This window comes from Octopus sinensis, linkage group LG24, assembly GCF_006345805.1.
Source record: "Octopus sinensis linkage group LG24, ASM634580v1, whole genome shotgun sequence".
Classification (NCBI taxonomy): domain Eukaryota; kingdom Metazoa; phylum Mollusca; class Cephalopoda; order Octopoda; family Octopodidae; genus Octopus; species Octopus sinensis.
Window position 1 is genome coordinate 2,717,724 of NC_043020.1, and position 19,340 is coordinate 2,737,063.

The 19,340-nt window shown below is 37.8% G+C and overlaps 1 protein-coding gene across 4 annotated transcripts in view; it reads left to right on the plus strand.

Moving 5' to 3' along the window:
• The window catches only part of LOC115223934 (probable aminopeptidase NPEPL1), a 50,450-nt gene that overhangs the window by 14,601 nt on the left and 16,509 nt on the right, over positions 1-19,340 (plus strand). For 3 of the 4 annotated variants that reach the window (XM_029794676.2, XM_029794675.2, XM_029794677.2), the window contains exon 2: positions 16,318-16,497. In XM_029794676.2, the coding sequence (XP_029650536.1) occupies positions 16,351-16,497 (147 nt within the window). In that variant the 5' untranslated portion in view covers positions 16,318-16,350. Of the gene's footprint in view, positions 1-8,783; positions 8,795-16,317; positions 16,498-19,340 lie in introns of those variants that run through there. The other variant, XM_036513032.1, reaches the window with a different exon arrangement.

Genomic DNA, 19,340 nt, shown 5'->3' on the forward strand with positions numbered 1-19,340 from the left:
CTAGTAATGGCAGTGGATGCTCTGAAAGTATTGTTTCTAGAATAAGAATAGGGTGGAGAAAGTTCAGAGAACTACCATCTCTGTTGGCAGCAAAAGGACTCCTTCTCAAAGTGAAAGGTAGATTGTATGATGCTTGTTGCGTGGTAGTGAGACATGGGCTCTGACTGCGGAGGACATGCATAGGCTGGAGAGGAATGAAGGTAGGATGCCCTGTTGGATTTGCAACATCAGTGTGCATGGCCGACAAAGCACAACTGTGTTGAGAGAAAAGTTAGGAATAAGAAGAGGGATTAAATGTGGTCTGCAGAGAGGAGAATGCATTGGTTTGGACATGTGATGTGTATGAGTGAAGACAGCTGTATATAGAAGTGTCTGTCACTGAAAGTGGACGGTACCTGTGGAAGAAGGAGACCCAGGAAGAGATGGGATGAAGTGGTGGGGACTCGTCTTAGGATATTGGGGGTTCACAGAGGAAATGACAGTAGACCAAGATGTTTGGTAATATGAGGTCCTAGAAAAGACCTGTCCACGAAACAGTGCTTGAAGAGTCGTGTCCCACCCACTCTACCCTAAGAGATCAAACTACAACTGGGCTGGCTAAGAAGATGCCACTCAAAATTACTATTAACTTTAGTGACAGTCCATGATAATCACCTGATTCTATTTTGCCAATTTGCATGTGATGTAGATGTTCTTGAAATCATAGCGTGTGGGTCATTTCTTGGCCAGTTGAGAACCACAGATCTATAGCAACTGGGATGAAATTTTGAAACTTCCACAACTGGTGTCTCTTTTGACAATGACCCAAGAGTGGTTAACTTCTTGGGAATTTACTCTAGACTTTAGGATGCAGCTATTTTCTCCAAACTATAAACCCTAAATCCATTCTAAATAATCTAGTGAAAATACACACACACGTATATATATTTATCATTGTCATCATCATCCTTTAATGTGTGTTTGCCATGCTGGCATGGGTTGGACAGTTTGACTAGAGTTGGTAAACCAGAGAGTTGTGCCAGGTTCTGGCCTGATTTGGCTTGGTTTCTACAGCTGGATGCCCTTCCTAATGCCAACCACTTTACAGTGTGTATTGAGTGCTTTCAGTGTGGAACCAGCATGAGCAGTATTACATGGTGCCAGCACAAGACTTTTTGCAGGCCAATCTTTTTCACCAGTGGAGAGTGACCTTAACAGTTCTGCTGTAGAGGTTGTGTCTTCTTCACAATTCCAATGAATATGGAGATTAGGACATTTGCATATTTCTTATCTCTGTAGTCAGTTTGTACAACATGTTTGGTTTAAATGTGTCAGACGCATGTTTCTGCTGCATAGACAACCAGCAATTGCATTTACATCCAGTTACTTTCGACTGATTATTAGTCTATGCATCTTTATTTAAGGTCCGTCCACAGATGTGGTTTGAAGCAAAAATTGTTATTTTGTTAGGTTACCATAGTTTTTGAGTGCAAAGAATGTGAAAGGAAGAGTTGGAAACCTAATATGGCTACAAAGACTGCTGTGAGGTTGACCTTATCCTGACCTAGGTTTAACATTGGAATTGAGGATACTAGACCTTTAAATTGGGTCAAAGTACATTTTTTAAAACCCAAGCCATAAGTTGATTATGAATTAGAGGGAGTAACCCATTGGATGAAATAGGGTGGGATTGCTTATCTTAAGTAATACTAGGTGCTTCTCACAACCCAATGCAGTTAGCCATATCCCAGTTTATAACTGGGTGTTCATACAGTACCCACCTGGATACATTATCCCTATATATTCATTATCTGTATATATTTGTACATACACTTTCATTATGTATGATCACAATTGTCCCACAAATGGTAACGTGAAACTCTGAGTAACAGTTTGTGAAGATTTTTTTCAGCTTTAATATAAGCATATTACTCTACCTTTGGTATTCGAGTACTAATTTTTTGCTGTCTTGTTTTGCATTTATGTGCTTTCCTGTATGTGTGTGTGTGTATATATAGTTGAAAAATATCGTTATTGGTATAAATACACCATAAACAATTATAGAAAAATGGAGAAGAAAAAGATGTTGCATCATCTTTTCCTCCTCCATTTTTCTATAATTGTTTGTGTATTTATACCTATAATGATATTTTTCAACTATCTTCATATTCTTACTACTTGCTCTGGCTGTTTTTTTATGAATATGGTGAATCTTTATTAGAAATCATTCTTTCTCTCTTTTGGGACCCTCTCAAAAAGTTTGAATAGTTCTCTTTTGAACTTATTTTTTCCCTATATATATATATATATATATATATATATATATATATATATAATTATAAATTAGGGTATCTATGAGATACCACCATGCTGAAAATAGCAGCCATAATCTGACTCTCAAACCACCTTAATTTTCTATATATCAACACGGTATCTTGTAGATACCCTAATTTATAATTTTAATAATTATTACCTTTGAAGGTTATTTTTTCCATGCTGACCACTTGATAAAATCGTTATTTTATTTTAAATTAACAATCTTATCCTCTTATATATATATATATATATATAGAGAGAGAGAGAGAGAGAGAGAGAGAGAGAGAGACATAATTTATCAGTGGTGGCTGTTTCTCTTGTCTAAGAATTTCAGTAAAACATATTGCAACACGTTTGGCTTTATCTAATTTTGTTTTTGTCACACAGAGAGTGAAATGTTATTTGTGTTTAACATTTAAGGATACCAGTAAACGGAGTTAAAATATTCAGGTGAAGTGGTTGCTAGCGAGATAACATATCAAAAATTTTAATTTATGGCTTCAGAGTTCATGTGTATGTTCTTGCTATTTAACTAACCTCGGTCTGTTCTTATCCAGCAGTTCTATGATCAGAAGGAGATTTTTTAGACACTATCTTGGACCACGTTAAATATAAAGGTGCAGGCATGGCTGTGTGGTTGAGAAGTTTGTTTCCCAACCACATGGTTCCAGGTTCAGTCCCACTGCGTGGCACCTTGGGCAAGTGTCATCTACTATGGCCTTAGGCCAACCAAAACCTTGTGAGTGGATTTGGTAGACGGAAACTGAAAGAAGCCCATAATGTGTGTCTTTGTGTTTGATAATTGATGTTGGTGTGTTTACATATCCGTAACTTAGTGGTTTGGCAAATGAGACCAATAGAATAAATATTAAGCTTAAAAAATAAGTACTGAGGTTGATTTGTTCAACAAAAACTCTTCAGGGTGGTGCCCCACCATGGCTGCAGCCAAATGACTGAAACAAGTAAAAGATAAAAGGGTTTTGTTTTAAATTTTTTATATAGCTAGTACAAGCTTTTGTACCATAATGAAAAAATGCACCTTTAGTTCAGTTGTGATCATTTTCAGATCAGATATAGGTGGCAAGCTGGCAGAAATGTTAGCACGCTGGGCGAAACGCTTAGCAGTATTTCATCTGCCGTTACGTTCTGAGTTCAAATTCCACCGAGGTCGACTTTGCCTTTCATCCTTTCGGGGTCGATAAATTAAGTACCAGTCTGTCCTTGTTTGTCCCCTCTATGTTTAACCCCTTGTGGTCAATAACGAAATAAGATATAGTCTCGAAACTGACAACTACAAAGCTTCTTAACACATATACTCACACACATGCATGGACACATGCACACACACACACACACATACATACCTAATTGACATTTTCTTACTTTCTAATCTCATAAGACCCAACCTTGCCTTATTCTCTCTCCAGTACCCAAAAATCACTGGAATCATAAAACAATAAGGGAGCATCTATGAGATCACTCGGCCTGCTAGAAATATATATATATTGATAAGGAGAATGAAGAATTTGAACATTCAAACTTTATTTCCACTTTATTCATGATAAACTCAGAGAAAATTCAGTATCTGCCTGGATATTATATCCCTCCTCTTACTATATATATATATATATATATATCATTTACCATGATAGATCGGTAACCACTACACACATTTTTTTCTCTCCTTGTTTTTTTCTGTGTCCTTTTCTGTAGAAGAGCGTAGGCTCGAAACATTAAAGACTTTTTCAATTCCCGAGTGTTATACTAATACATCTGTTTGTTTTCTACATCACCTGTCTTCGTCTTTTTCTTTTTTTGTGACTTCTCCCTATATATATATATATATATATAATGTAGGAAAGACAGAGCAACCCAACGTCAAGCTGCTCGTACAATCCAATGCGATTCTTGCAATAGGCTGTTTAGAGGAAGATATGGGCTATTAGCTATCAGGAAGCCCATCATCCCCTACAGCACAAATGGCCAGCCCCTTCAAACTGAAATGTACTAAATACTTAGAAACAAGTCTTTTGCCAAGCGAGAGAGAGAGAGAGAGGTTGCCTGTCTGCGGATGTGAATCGGATTTTTGCAAAATGTTTTGTATGGCTGAGAATGTACCAACACCATCAAATGTGTTGATAGAGAACAAGCATACTGAAGATTGCTGTACACACACACTGTGAGAGAGAGAGAGTGAAAAACTGTCCAGTGTATGTCAGCATGGTAAAAATAGGTGATGGCAATAGTATTGTTGATTCGTTAATGATAATGTATTTATAATTTTGTATTTGAACTTTAGTTTTCTAATAGGAACATAGATTTTTGTAAAACAAAGAAAAAGCTTTGACAGTTTCTGTATGTCATATTGCAGTTGTTATTGTTCTCCAAGTCAGCCCTGATCCAGCAAAGACCTATAACGAAAGATGTTCTAGCTGGTAGCCCAAGACTATTTGACCCAACAGGGTAATGATTTAAGGGAGATTTGACAGCTATTTTTAGCAGTCGAGCATGCTGCACAAAGCCTTCCTCATTGGTTTGTGGCTCCAATTATTTACTGATGCTTGGAAGAGGAAATAAGAAAAGCTTGTCTCATGAACTTAGAACAGAAAGTTGAAAGGTTATTTCTACCAGCTTTTACTACTCTTTTGATTAATTATTATTTCTCTCTCTATCTCAGGCACATTTGTGTTTTTTTCTTTATTTGATTTTTAATGGATAGTTCTTCTAATGTAGCTAATAGGTGTCCTACATTAGCTGGTTGTTTCAACCTTAATGTATTACTGGTATTCATTTGAGCAGTTTAACTAGAAAGGAAGGTTATAAACCCAAATATTCTCTTGTGGATTTAGAACTCAGAAATGTGAGAGTGGAATAGCCTAACAGATACCCACACGGTACATGGATGCCAACTGATGATAAAATACTAAATATCATCTAAATATCATTAGCTCTCTCCAAGCTGTGCTTCTTTCTCCATTCTACAGTTGCTAAATAAAAAAGAATAGCCAGCTATGTATAAAAAGAAAATAATGCAGATAATTTGTGGGAAAGCAAATTTCCTGCTGTAGTCGTCCAGAGAGGATATTTTTTATGGATGTGTTTAAAAACATGAAGTATTTTAGCAGCAGATGAAAATCGTCCAGTAACGGTGATGAGAATGCTAGACACACATTTCTGCGTCATTGGGCTTTGTCAGTAGCATGTACCCACTGTCAACCACATGCCAAGACAAAATCCATTGCTCCTGATAAATACAAAAATAGTGATTGAACAAGTGCTGCTGTTGCAAAAAGCTGCCCAGCTGAATAAAAATTCATTATATGCAACAGAAGCAGTATGAAGTCAAAATAGCCTTGTTTTTATCATACTTAATGCAGACACATTGCAAGAAAGTAAATTTACTGTAGTATTTGTCTGCAGATAATATCTCTTATGGACATGCTGTGTTCAAAAGTGCAAACATATATCAATAGCAGACGTATTTACATAAACTTAACTTTTGGTGTGAATTGGACAAATCTTCTCGACACAGTCTTAAGTTGGATACCTTTCCTGACACTAAGCCTTTCTCATCTCAACTATGGTATTTTATTGGTCTTTGTCCATTGAGCCACAGAACTGTGCTACATAAGCAAACGTTAACTACTGCTGATGTAATATATTGATTTCTGGAACGGATGAAAGACGAAGTCGACCTTGGTGGAATTTGAACGCAGTATGTAAAGATTGATGAAAAGCTGCTATGCATTTTGCCAGACATGCTAATGGCTCTGCTGACTCACTGCTTTTACCTGTGTAATATATTGATACTAATTGGGTAGTGATTATGTTTATGTGACACAATTTTGTGGTTCAGTGGACAAGAAGACCATTGAACACACACACACTGAATGGGCTTCTTTCAGTTTCTGCCTACCAAATCCACTCACAAGGATTTGGTCAGCCTTCAGCTATAGTAGAAGACACTTGACCAAGGTGCCACATAGTGGCACTGAATCCATAACTGCATGGTTAGGAAGCAAGCTTTCTTAACCACACAGCCATGCCTGCACCTAAATGACTAGTTGCCAAGTGATAGTTTGTAATTTGAAGATGATTTGACTGGTGTTTCTAGCAAGTAGAATATCCTGCCTCCCACCTAAAAGCTTCATTATCGTTTTGAAATGTTACCCAGTTTATTGATTATGGAAGTAATTGTATCAATGTAAGACGCTTGGTTGGCTGACTGACAAAACAGAGAGTTTAACAAGTGTTTGGTGCAACGTGAATTTCCAAGTGTCCTGTCCTGCTGCTAATGACGTTTTATTTCTGCAGGAATTGCAGAGCACAATTTGTTCAGCAACTTGCACATATGTAAATGCATCCATGCACAACTTCCTACATGCTGCACGATTACGCTTGACGCTGTTTATTTTTCTCAGTTTCCTTTTCTTTTCCCTTGTTTTTTTTTTGTTGCTGTTATTGTTATCCAGATCCTGGCAAACTGGCAGAATCATTAGCACACAGGCGGCGAGCTGGCAGAAATGTTAGCACGCCGGATGAAATGCTCAGCTGCGTTTCGTCTGCCGTTAGGTTCTGAGTTCAAATTCCGCCAAGGTCGACTTTGCCTTTCATCCTTTCAGGGTCGATAAATTAAGTAACAGTTATGCACCGGGGTTGATGTAATCGACTTAATCCATTTGTCCTTGTTTGTCCCCTCTATGTTTAGCCCCTTGTGGGCAATAACGAAATAAGAATCATTTGCACACCAGGCAAGATGCTTAGTGGCATTTTGTCTTTCCTTACCTTCTGAGTTCAAATTCCACTGAGGTCATCGACTTTGCTTTCATCCTTTCAGGGTCAATAAAATAAATACCAGTTGAGCACTGGGGTCGATATAATTCACCTGCCTCTTTCTCAGAATTGCTGGTTTTGTACCAAAAAAAAAGAGATTGAAACTGTTATTTAGACCCAGGTCACTTCTGATTAAGCAAACCTATGATCCCTTAATCTATGGTCCACTTAAACAAAATAGGAACCAAAGGGGTCCATAGGTAAAAATATGGGTGAGAACCACTGGTTTAAGTGGTTAGTATTAGGGAAGATATTCAATCGTAGAAACCCGGCTAGACCAGACACTAGAGCACAATGCAGTTCTTGGGGCATATTGGATCCTGTCAAACCATCAAACCCATGTCTACATCGGATGGTTTTATATTTACAGATATTTATTTGTATATTACATGTTTTTATACATCATATATGATGTATAAAAACATGTAATATACAAATAAATATCTGTAAATATAAAACCATCTGAATTTCTGAGTACCTCATTTCTTCTAATATAAAATACCTGTACATCATCTCCAAACCTTCTAATATATATATATATATATACACACACATATACACAGACACAGTGGTCTTTCAGTTTCTCTACGAAATCCACATACAAGGCTTTGGCCAGTCCAAGGCCATAGTAGAAGACACTAGTGTAATTTTTTTTCATTAGAGGCATCCGTTGCTTAGATCTTACCAACTTTAAATCCAGTACTCAAGTATGTTGGCTGTTAAAGTTATAGCACCTAAACCTAAGGCTGTGTGTATGCATGTGTGAGAGAGAGAGCGCTATTTGTGGTTGGTATTTACTTTGAACACCCAAAAACTATTTAGTGTCCATGTTTTTTATTCAGTGTCTAAGCTTTGGTTATTATTATCTCCTAGAAATGTATTCAATAACTGATATTTTACTACCCTCTTAGGTCACCATATATGTTTTGAGAATCTGAAAGAGCTTCAGTATGAAATCTAATCCTACTTGTTAGATACAACCTGAATGACTCAGAACTTCTGGCCAGCATTTTCTCTCTCTCTCTCTCACATACTCACACACACACACACACACACACACACAGGTTGGTGAAAATGAACCAGGAAATAGTAGTAACATTATAAAATAAAGTTTACTGGGAGCATTAAAAGCAAACAACTAAAAATTATGTAACGAAAACAATAGAATGCACAGTAATTGGCCGAGAGAAGTGTATTAGTGTTGGAGAATAGATAACTCAGAGATGCCATCGTTATGAAAATTATTTCTCGTTAGCCTTTAAATGTTACAATAAATATATTATGTAGAAGTAAATAATTAAGTGATGGCAAAAAAGTTTATGATTGTCGCATTTTTTTTATTGTTTTTTTGTTTCTTTTTATGTCTATTTTTTCCATGCTGGTCATGGATTGAATAAAGCTTATTGAGGCAGTATCCTATGGCCTAATGCTGTTCTTGGGATCAACCCTTATTTTTCTAGTGAGTTTTAAAAAAATTTTTGCTGGTTTTTGCATAAAACTGCTGAACCAGGTCATGTTGTTTACAGGAGAGGTAAACAAACACATTTACATACATGTACACACACACACACACATTTTCTAATTGTATTTGTCTAGTAAATGACTTGATATAAGACTGTGTTGATATTGACGTAGCTGCATCATAGAGAGGTCATATATATAATGTGTGTGTGGGTGTATATATGGCTTGTATGACTGTGCTGTATATATATATGCATATATATATATATATATATATATATATATATATACATACATACACATAAAATGTGCCGGTGGCACATAAAAAGCACTAACCAATCATGGCTGTTGCCAGCCTCTCCTGGCATGTAAAAAGCACCCTCTACACTCACGGAGTGGTTGGCACTAGGAAGGGCATCCAGCTGTAGAAACGCTGCCAGATCAGACTGGAGCCTGGTGCAGCCTTCTGGCTTCCCAGACCCCGGTCGAACCATCCAACCCATGCTAGCATGGAAAACGGACGTTATACGATGATGATGATTATATATATATATACACACACACACACACAGCACAATCATACAAGCAGTGTCATTCATTTCCAATAGTGTGCAAAAGTATGTCTGGCTATGGAGAAATATTACCTTAGTTGGAAACAGGTGAGGAATTATGATCAAAAGAGCGTTTGGCCATAGAAAATCTGCTTCAGTAAACTTCATCCTCCAACCTAGCATAAAAACGTGGGCATCAAAAACAAAAAATGACAGACATAGAAGCATAGAAATTAGCTTGGTTTAGACCAGAGGTTCTCAACCAGGGTCCATATAAGATTTTGGGGGATCCATGCAAGCAACATAGTCAATTGGAGATCCAAGGTAGTATTTCAAGGGTCCATGAAAAAAGTCTGCTTTATATGTATTTATTGCAAGAAACAGGTCTCAGTTTCTTTCTTTAATGTTTTGCATAGTTTTCAACATGTTTCCGGCCACTGAGACATGTTCTCTCAGAGAGAGCTTTTGCAAATCTATGCAAGTAAATGTATAAGAATCAAAATAGGAATTTTGAAAGGGCTATCTATAAAATTAGTTTGCTGCTGGACTGGCTCCTGTGCAGGTGGCCTGTAAAAAGCACCATTTGGGTGTGGCCATTGCCAGTACCACCAAACTGGCCCTCGTGCCGGTGGCACATAAAAAGCACCCACTACACACTCGGAGTGGTTGGTGTTAGGAAGGGTATCCAGGTGTAGAAACTCTGCCAGATCAAGATTGGAGCCTGGTTCGCCAGACCTCAGTCAAATCGTCCAACCCATGCTAGCATGGAAAGTGGACGTTAAACGATGATGATGATGACTGGCTACAGGGTCCACCAGGATAAAATATTAATCATAGGGGTCCATAGATGAATGGTTGAGAACCACTGCTGTAGATGGATGCTTGCTTCTCTTTCTAAATTTTGTGGTTACCAGAGTGAAATGGAGATGAATCCCATCAAGTATTAATAATCAGAAAATAATCTATTCATGTTATCTTTTAATTGCAGAAATTAATAACTGTAATTAATATTCTTTTCAATAAATTGCTCTCTGTGTCATTCTTGGCTTTTAATTTCATTACGTTTACTCATTGTGGTTGATGTCACATTGAAAAACTCTCTCTCCCAGTAAACCAACAGAGACAATGAGTGCTTGTGTTAATAGATGAAGTGGAATGATTTATAATTGTAATAATAAAAATAATTACTTTATGTGGAGTGGCGGGAGGTGGGGGGTTGTTTATATGTGTCAAGTAATTAAATCAAACGAATGAGATGGCTGGATGAAAATAATTAAATGAAAGAATCCTAAGAAAGTTTGTTAGTCAAATTGGTTACATTTGATATGTTTTTAATATGCATAATAAAATATTAGTTTCAAATTCTGGCACAAGACCAGCAATTTCAGAGGAGGAGGGGCTAAATCAATTAAATCAACACCAGCGCTCGGCTGCTACTTATTTTATTGACACTGAATGAATGAAAGCCAAATCGAATTTGAACTCAGAATGTGAGGATGGGTGAAATACCTATTTCTTTACTACCCACAAGGGGCTAAACACAGAGGGGACAGACAAACAGAATCAAGTTGATTATATCGACCCCAGTGCGTAACTGGTCTTTAATTTATCGAACCCGAAAGGATGAAAGGCAAAGTCGACCTCGGTGGAATTTGAACTCAGAACATAGCGGCAAACAAAATACCGCTAAGCATTTTGCCCAGTATGCTAATGATTCTGCCAGCTTGGCACCTTATGCAGAGTAGAAATATTACAAAAACAGACAGTAAATGTATAATGGAGAGGTAGGCTAGTTAGGCTGGTTCAAGTGCTAAATTTCTTTGCAGATTAAAGCAATTAGGCATTTAATTAAAACAAGTTATTAAAATAATTTACTTAGATGGGTTTTTCTTTTACCCTTTCACTGCTGTGTGTGTGTCACATGTGAAACGGGTCACATTTTCCTGGCATCTCGGCTGAGTTCAAATTCCACCGAGGTCGACTTTGCCTTTCATCCTTTCGGGGTTAATTAAATAAGTACTAGTAAATCACTGGGGTCAATATAATCGACTTAATCCCCTTGTCAGTCCTTGTTTGTCCCCTATATGTTTAGCCCCCTGTGGGCAATAAAGAAATACATATATGATATGCATTCCCAATTTTTATTTCCAACTATCAGAGTAACTTGAGACTTATGATAGGAAAGCTTTATACTACCCAGAACCAGGGATTAACTAAGTCTGAAAATAAGCAAATCTTTTATCTTTGAACTGTTTCAGTCATTAGATTGTGGCCATGCTGGGGCACCACCACCAAAGAACTTTTTTAGTGGAATGAATCAACCCTAGTACTTATTTTTTGTTTTAAGCCTCGTACTTATCCTATCGCTCATTTATGGGGACGTAAATAAACCAACAACGTTAAAAATAAATAACTAAACAAAAGATGTGCATATGGAATGTATTAACTTGGTGCTCAGTAAAGGTGGAAAAAAAGGGCTGTTTCTTGTAATCCATACCAATATATACATCTAAAGCAAAAATTTTTCAGGGGCCCTTAAAATACTATTTTGGATGCCCAATTTACTATTTTGTTGTGTGAACCCCCCAAAATATTACACGGACCCTCAGGGGGCCACTGATGTAGAGGCTCCCTCATTGGCCCCTAAAGTAACTGGTATCCAGCAGAGGCTGAAGCTATCTACTGTCGTACTCAAAATATCATTATGTCGCATTACACTATCAGAAGCAGCTCTCATCCCATTAATGCGGATATTTAGAATAGCAATGTGTGTGTGTGTGTGTGTGTGTGTGTGGCCAGTTGATCTGACCAGCTGATGCTAAGCTTTGTATCAATTGATTTTTACTGTACATATGATATTTCTGCTTTTTAACATCATCATCCAGTTTGTTTTGTTTTATATACATTATATATAGGCGCAGGAGTGGCTGTGTGGTAAGTAGCTTGCTTACCAACCACATGGTTCTGGGTTCAGTCCCACTGCGTGGCACCTTGGGCAACTGTCTTCTACTATAGCCTCAGGCTGACCAAAGCCTTGTGAGTTGATTTGGTAGACGGAAATTGAAAGAAGCCCGTCGTATATATGTATATATATATATATATGTGTGTATGTTTGTGTGTCTGTGTTTGTCCCCCTAGCATTGTTTGACAACCGATGCTGGTGTGTTTACGTCCCCGTCACTTAGCAGTTCGGCAAAAGAGACTGATAGAATAAGTACTGGGCTTACAAAAGAATAAGTCCCGGGGTCAATTTGCTCGATTAAAGGCGGTGCTCCAGCATGGCCGCAGTCAAATGACTGAAACAAGTAAAAGAGTATATATATATATATATATATATAAAAAATGAGAATTTCATATATATATATATAAATTTGGCATTCCTTTATTCCATCTGTTACACCTGTATCTTTATTCAGTAATTAATGGTGTCACCCTATAAGTGCACTTGATGCATGCAACTTGAAGGGGTTGACACAGTCTGAGGATGTGTTTTGTAGGATTATGTACACTGCATTTATAAGTTGCATGTACGGATTGAAATAATTAATTACTGGATACAGATACATTATGTAACAGATGGAGTAAAAGAATATCACGATCATGCCTTGTTTTCTTTTTTTTTTTTTTCTCCCGTGGGTGCAGGAGAGGGTGTGTGATAAGGAGCTTGCTTCTCAACTACATAGTTCTGGGTTCAGTCCCACTGCATGGCACCTTGGGTAAGTGTCTTCTGTTATAGCCTTGGGCTGACCAAAGCCTTGTGAGTGGATTCAGTGGATGGTAACTGGAACAAGCCCACTGTATACATCTGTGTGTGTTTGTCCTGCATCATCATTTGACAACCTGTGTTGGTTTATTTATGTCCCTGTAACTTAGCAGTTTGGCAAAATGTAAGTAATAGAATAAGTACCAAGCTTAAAACAAAAAATAAGTACTGGGGTCAGTTCATTCAACTAAAAGTTCTTCAAGGCAGTGCCCCAGCATGGCCGCAGTCTAATGACTGAAACAAGTAAATGGTGGAAACTATTTACATTAGCAAGCATATAAAAGTGAATGTTAAAATGATAATAATAATTTATATATATATATATATATATAATGTTTTAGCCATTTGACTGTGGCCATGCTTGTGCACCACCTTGAATTTTAGTTGGACAAATCAACCCCAGCACTTATTATTTTGTAAAGCCTGTAACTTAGACTATTCGTCTCTTTTTCTGAGCTGCTAAGCTACAGGGATGTAAACACACCATCACTGGTTGTCAAGTGATGGTTGGGGACTATATTCATGACAGGTTTCTTTCAGTTTCCATCTACCAAATCCACTCACAGGGCTGTAGCAGACGGCACTTTCCCAAAGTGCCATGCAGTGGGATCAAACCAGGAGCCATGTGGTTGGGAAACAAACTTATTACCACACAGCCACATATATGATATATATATGATATATATATATATATACTATGTTTGTGTATACCAGTAAAATGTGCAAAAATATATGGAAAGTCCCATGCCTGATTATATTGATTGCCATTTGATAGAAACTGATGGAATAAAGACTGAAATCTGTAGCTATGTTGATGTGGTTGACGGAAATAGTTGATGGCAGCGCCTCAGCATGACCACAGTTCAGTGATTCGAACCAGAAAAAAGGATAAATGAGATTGTTGATGTTTCTATTTAATAAAATATAGAAATGAAACTAGACTCTTCCGGTGCAAACAAAAATTAACAAAAGCCATTCAGTGCGTGAAATGATATTATCTAACATTTTATTTCAATTATTCATTGCATTGCTTTATATTCTCAATGAACAAAGTACACGGCTTGGTTTTATCAAGACTCCTTTCATATTGTTGTTGTTTTTGTGTCAAGTCCACCTTGATTTATCAAACATACATGAGGGGCTGCTGGGAAGTTCCTGGCTTTAAGGATATCACAAAAGGCCTGGTTGGAGATCCAACCTTCCGAGTTTTTTTACAGGACTTGGTCAAACTGAAGAACTGCTGCAATGAGTGTGTGGATCTGAGATGGGGGAACATGTTGAATAAAATCATGATTCACTGATCCTCCTCTATTTCCTTTAACCAAAGCCAGGGACTTGTCAGAATCCCTTTCTATATTGCCTTCTATTTTCCACTTGAGTGAGCATGTGTGTGTGTATGTAATTAGATACAGATGTGGTTGTGTGGTTAGTAGCCTAGGGGTTTTTGGGTTCATTCCCACTACACTGCACCCTGGGGAAGTGACTTCTATTGGCCGACCAATACCTTTTGTGCGGATTTGGTAAATGGAAACTGTGTGGAAACCCATGTGTGTGTACACTTGTGTTTCTCCCCCACCACTGCTTACCAGCTGGTGCTGGTTTGTTTACATCCATGTAACAGCAGTTTGGCAGATGAAACCAATAAAATAAGTACAAGGGGACACCCAAAAGAAACCATAATTTTGCAATATTATTTTATTCACTTAGTTTTACACATTTACACTTTTTTTGCCTTTAAAGTATTCTCCATTTGAAGCAATGCATTGGTCCAGATGTTTTTTCCCTTGTTCAAAGTAGAGCTGGAGCTTCTGTGAAGTGATGCCTTTTAACACTTCTGTCATTTTTTTCTGCACCTCTCCCACATCTGCAAATTCCGTAGCACCAGCTTTCATCACCAGTGATGACCTTTGAAAAAAAGGTCCGAATCAACTTCCAACTGTTCTTTCAGTTCACGACACACATCCAGTTGTGACTGCTTTTGATCTTCCGTGAGCAAGTGAGGCACAACATTTTGTTGCAACTCTTTTCATTCGCAATTCCTCACTCAAAATTCATTGGCAGGAGTTCTAGGATACACTAGTCGTATCAACAAGTTCGTTAATTGCCCAGTAATGATTTTATCATTCATTCGGGAGATCAGTGGTCACCTTGAACGAGGATGGTCTTCAAGCAACATGTGACCATTCCTAAAACATGGAAACCACTTGTAAACTTGTGTTTTGCCCATGGCATCATCCTTATAAGCTGTTTGAAGCATGACAACTGTTTGGGTTTCTGTTTTCTCCAGCAGAAAACAGAATTTCACAGAAGCACGCTGTTATTTTGTTTCAGCCATTGCAAAAATTGACAAACGAGAGAAGCACTGCAAAATAAAGATGCACCACATGGCAGTACAGCTTCACATGATAATACCAGTCGATAGACTGATGCCTGAGGGTTGCATCAAGTGGCTTCTAGTAGCAGAAACCTGAACTACAACAGGCTCTTGGGTACCCCCTTGTATTAGAGTCAATTTTTTTTTTTTTTTACTAAACCCTTCAAGGTGGTGTTCCATTGACTGAAACAAATAAGCGACAATAGACATATCATTGTGGGTTGAATAATTCTGCAAATTTTCACATCTTTCTCTCTCTGTTCATTGCCCAACGGGCTTTATTTAGTATTGCATTTTGTTTCTAATCTAATTCCCCCTGTTATGCTTATCTGGCAAAGCCAAGTTGAGTGATGTGTCTTGCCTAAGACACACAACACAATGACTAAGAAATCAATAAGCTAGAAACCTGCATAATTAATAGATTATTCCGATGCAGCTTTTGTATTTGTAAACTGCTGCCATTGTGCACCGTAATATTGCATGCATGAAAAAGATAGATTCGTGGGATATTGAGGCATGACAGTATTGATGTATGATGTCGGTGCAGTTGTGACTGTGTGGTAAGAGGCTTGCTTCCTAACCACAGGGTCTCAGGTTCAGTCCCACTGTGTGGCATTTTAGACGAGTGCATTGGCCTATAACTCTGGGTACATCAAAGCCTTGTGAGTGGATTTGGTAGATGGAAACTGAAAGGAAGGGGCCAACTGTGTGTGCGCGCGTGTGCTACTGTCTCTTTGCCTTGACATCTCGTGTGTGCCCTTGTCATGACTTAATATGAAGATTCTACATCAGCATCACTGCCATATAAGTGAAGTTGTTCATTTCCAGTCTTCCATGAAAATCATGTCTCACCATGCTTGGAAACCGGTATGGGTTGGCGACAGGAAGGGCATCTGGCCATAGAAAGTCTGCTTTGGTAAATTCCGTCTGACTTATACAATGTGTATGTTAAAATGGTGGTGGTGGTGGTGGTGGTGAATCTTTTTTCTCAAAGATTTTAAGTTTGTAATTTTTGTCTTCTTTCTTTTTTTGTTTTCCAGGTAATTAAAGGAAGAAAAAGAAAAGAACTAACAATGACTCGATCTTTGAAGTTTTCGGCCAAACTCAGCGCCTCTGATCCACAAACCACTCCCGTCCGCATCATTGGACAAATCAGGAACTTGAACAAAATTGTGTACGATGATGTCAAAATGAAGTTGGAGCCTGTGGTTACTGCTGAAGTAAGTTGTTTATCATCATTATTATTATTATTATTGTTGAAGGCGGCGAGCTGGCAGAATCGTTAGCATGCTGGATGAAATGCTTAGCAGTGTTTCACCCTTCGCTATGTTCTGAGTTCAAATTCTGCCGAGGTCAACTTTGCTTTCATCCTTTCAGGGTTGATAAATTAAGTACCAGTTGAGTACTGGGGTTGATTTAATCAACTAGTCCCCTCCACCAAAATGTCAGGCCTTGTGCCTACAATAGAAAGGATTATTATTATTATTATTATTATTATTATTGTGTAAGGTGGTGAGCTAACAGAATCGTTAGCATTGCTGAGCAAAATGCTTAGTGGCATTTCGTTTGTCCTTAAGTTCTGAGTTCAAATTCTGCAGAGGTTGACATTGCCTTTCATCCTTTTGGGGGTCAATAAAATAAGCCCCAGTTGAGCAATGGGGTCCATGTCATCAACTATCCCTTCCCTTAAAATTTAAGGCTTTGTGCCAAAATTTGAAGTCATTACTTATTTTTATCATTATTATAAAAAAAAAAAAAAGATTATTGAGGAATTAGCTGAGACAAAGCTTAGACAACATGTACGCACAAGATTGTGAAGCTAATTGGTGATTAGTGTTGTTGTGGTTGTTGTTGTTGTGTACATTTTATAGTTTTGAATATTGAATGAGGAAAGCTTTGTCATTAATTTCTAATCTCATAATCTCTGCTTTAGAATTTCAAGGAATTAAGAGTTTCTTTGTATCACAAGTTCTCTAATTGTTATTGTCGTTGCCATCACCACCAATGCTGTGGTTGATTAGAGCTATTATCAAAGTCACTCCAACCACGACCATCCTGTGTTTATATGCTACAGTTAGCTACTCAACTATGCATGTGTTTGGTCAGATGAAAAATGACTTACTGGTAATCTTGTAAACCAGTCCTGAATGTTTTGTGGTTGAGCTGTTGGTAACTAAAAGTGTAACACCATTCTACGGTCTCACCATGGGTATGTGATGTTTAGGCACAGCCATTTTGATGCCTTTTGGTGTTGATGATTTAGTCCCGATTTACTTAACATCAGATATTTTAATGTTTCTCTCATTCTCTCATGCCTCCCTCTCTCTTTCTCTTCTCTCTCTCTCCCTGTCTCTGTATGTATATTTTTTTACAAACGCACACGTGTGTGTTTGTGCTTGCTTCCAGTGCCAAAACAGGCCATGCCAAATCGTCAATGTCCAAACAGCTGTGCCCATTTATCTCATTCAGTCTCACTTTGGTGAACAGAGTGGCTTGCACTCTGATATGGCCAAAAAAAAGTCTATTCCTATCTAAAATGGCAAGTCATCTTACAAATGGGATTAGGGTCCCATTAAAACTTTCAAGGATAATGTTGACTTTCTTGTTAACTCCTGTACTTGATTGTCTCTCTCTGTAATAATGCACTGACCATGGCTTTCCGTAACCCAGGAGTATGTAGAACTGAAGCTCATTAACCCTTTAAGCATTTGACCCTTTTGATTGCAACCCGTCTGAAACCGCCTCTGGCTCAGTCGTACAAATGTCTTCAAAAGTTCTGAATAAAAATCTTCAAATCTCAAATTCCATCAAGGTTGACTCTACCTTTCATCCTTTTGGGGTCAATAAAATAAGTACCAGTTGAACACTGGGGTCAATGTTATTTATTTAACCCCTTCCCTGAAATTGTGGAATTATGCCAAAATTTGAAATCATTATTTTGAAGCTGGTTTAAGAACAACAGAGCAATTACTGGTGGGGATGGCTCAGTTCTGATAATCATCAAATTTATTGTCAAATCCCACACAACATGAACTTCACAACACGCACACTCATGAACATTCTTATTGGGTTTTCATAGAGTTTCTAACTTGCTACTTCCATTTATTGTCTCCCAGCCTCTTGATTATTTCCATAATTGACAATACTGTAACCAAGAAGTTCGTTAACAAATACAGTCATTGAAGAGTTAACTGTGTAAATAATATTCCTTATCTGGTGACTGACATTGTTGACATTAGATACCAGTTGTTTGTGAATGACTGAAGTAGAACTATTTGTCTTATCTGATTTATAGTACATTGTAAATCTCTCTCTCCCCCTCTCTCTCTCTTGCTCTCTCTCTCTCCAGATGATTGCTAGACATTAAACTACTGATACTAGTACTAATTGTGAACACCAGCAATTGCACTACGTGACAACGAAGGACCCTCTATGTAGTTGCTTGGCTTTCACAAAATAGCAGCCAAATCTTCTTCGATTCACCCCTTAGCATCCTCTTTGTCTTTTTTTTAATTTTAGAATGACATTGTAGCATAGTCTGAAAGGCCTGATGTCCAGTCAGTTTAAATGCAAAATCTTGAAGGGATGAAAAGCATGCATTACATTTGACAGAGTAATCTCAATGCTAAAAGGTTTTAAAAAAAAAAAAAAAGGTAATGGGAGGAGATTATTGAATACATAGTCCTTAGGATAAACTATGTCTGACAGAAAAGGTGGGAATGGTCATGGATGGAATGCCTTTATGTCTACTTAATAAGGGTTAAGTTAAGAGCAAGGGAATGATTGTTCAATTTGGTAGAAATTACAGTCAAATCTACAAATCAATCTTTAATGTCTTTGAAAAACCAGAGGACACATAAGAGGTGTAGCACTGGAAAGGCACATTGCTTAGTGGTTAGGGTGGCTCACAAGTGTAAGGTTGTGAGTTCAATTCCTGGTGGCACACGGTGCCTTTGAGCAAAACATTTTATTTCACATTGCTCCAGTCCACTCAGCTGGCAAAAATGGGTTGCACTTGTAATTCAAAAGGAGCCAGCCTTGTTACATTTTGTGTCACACTGAA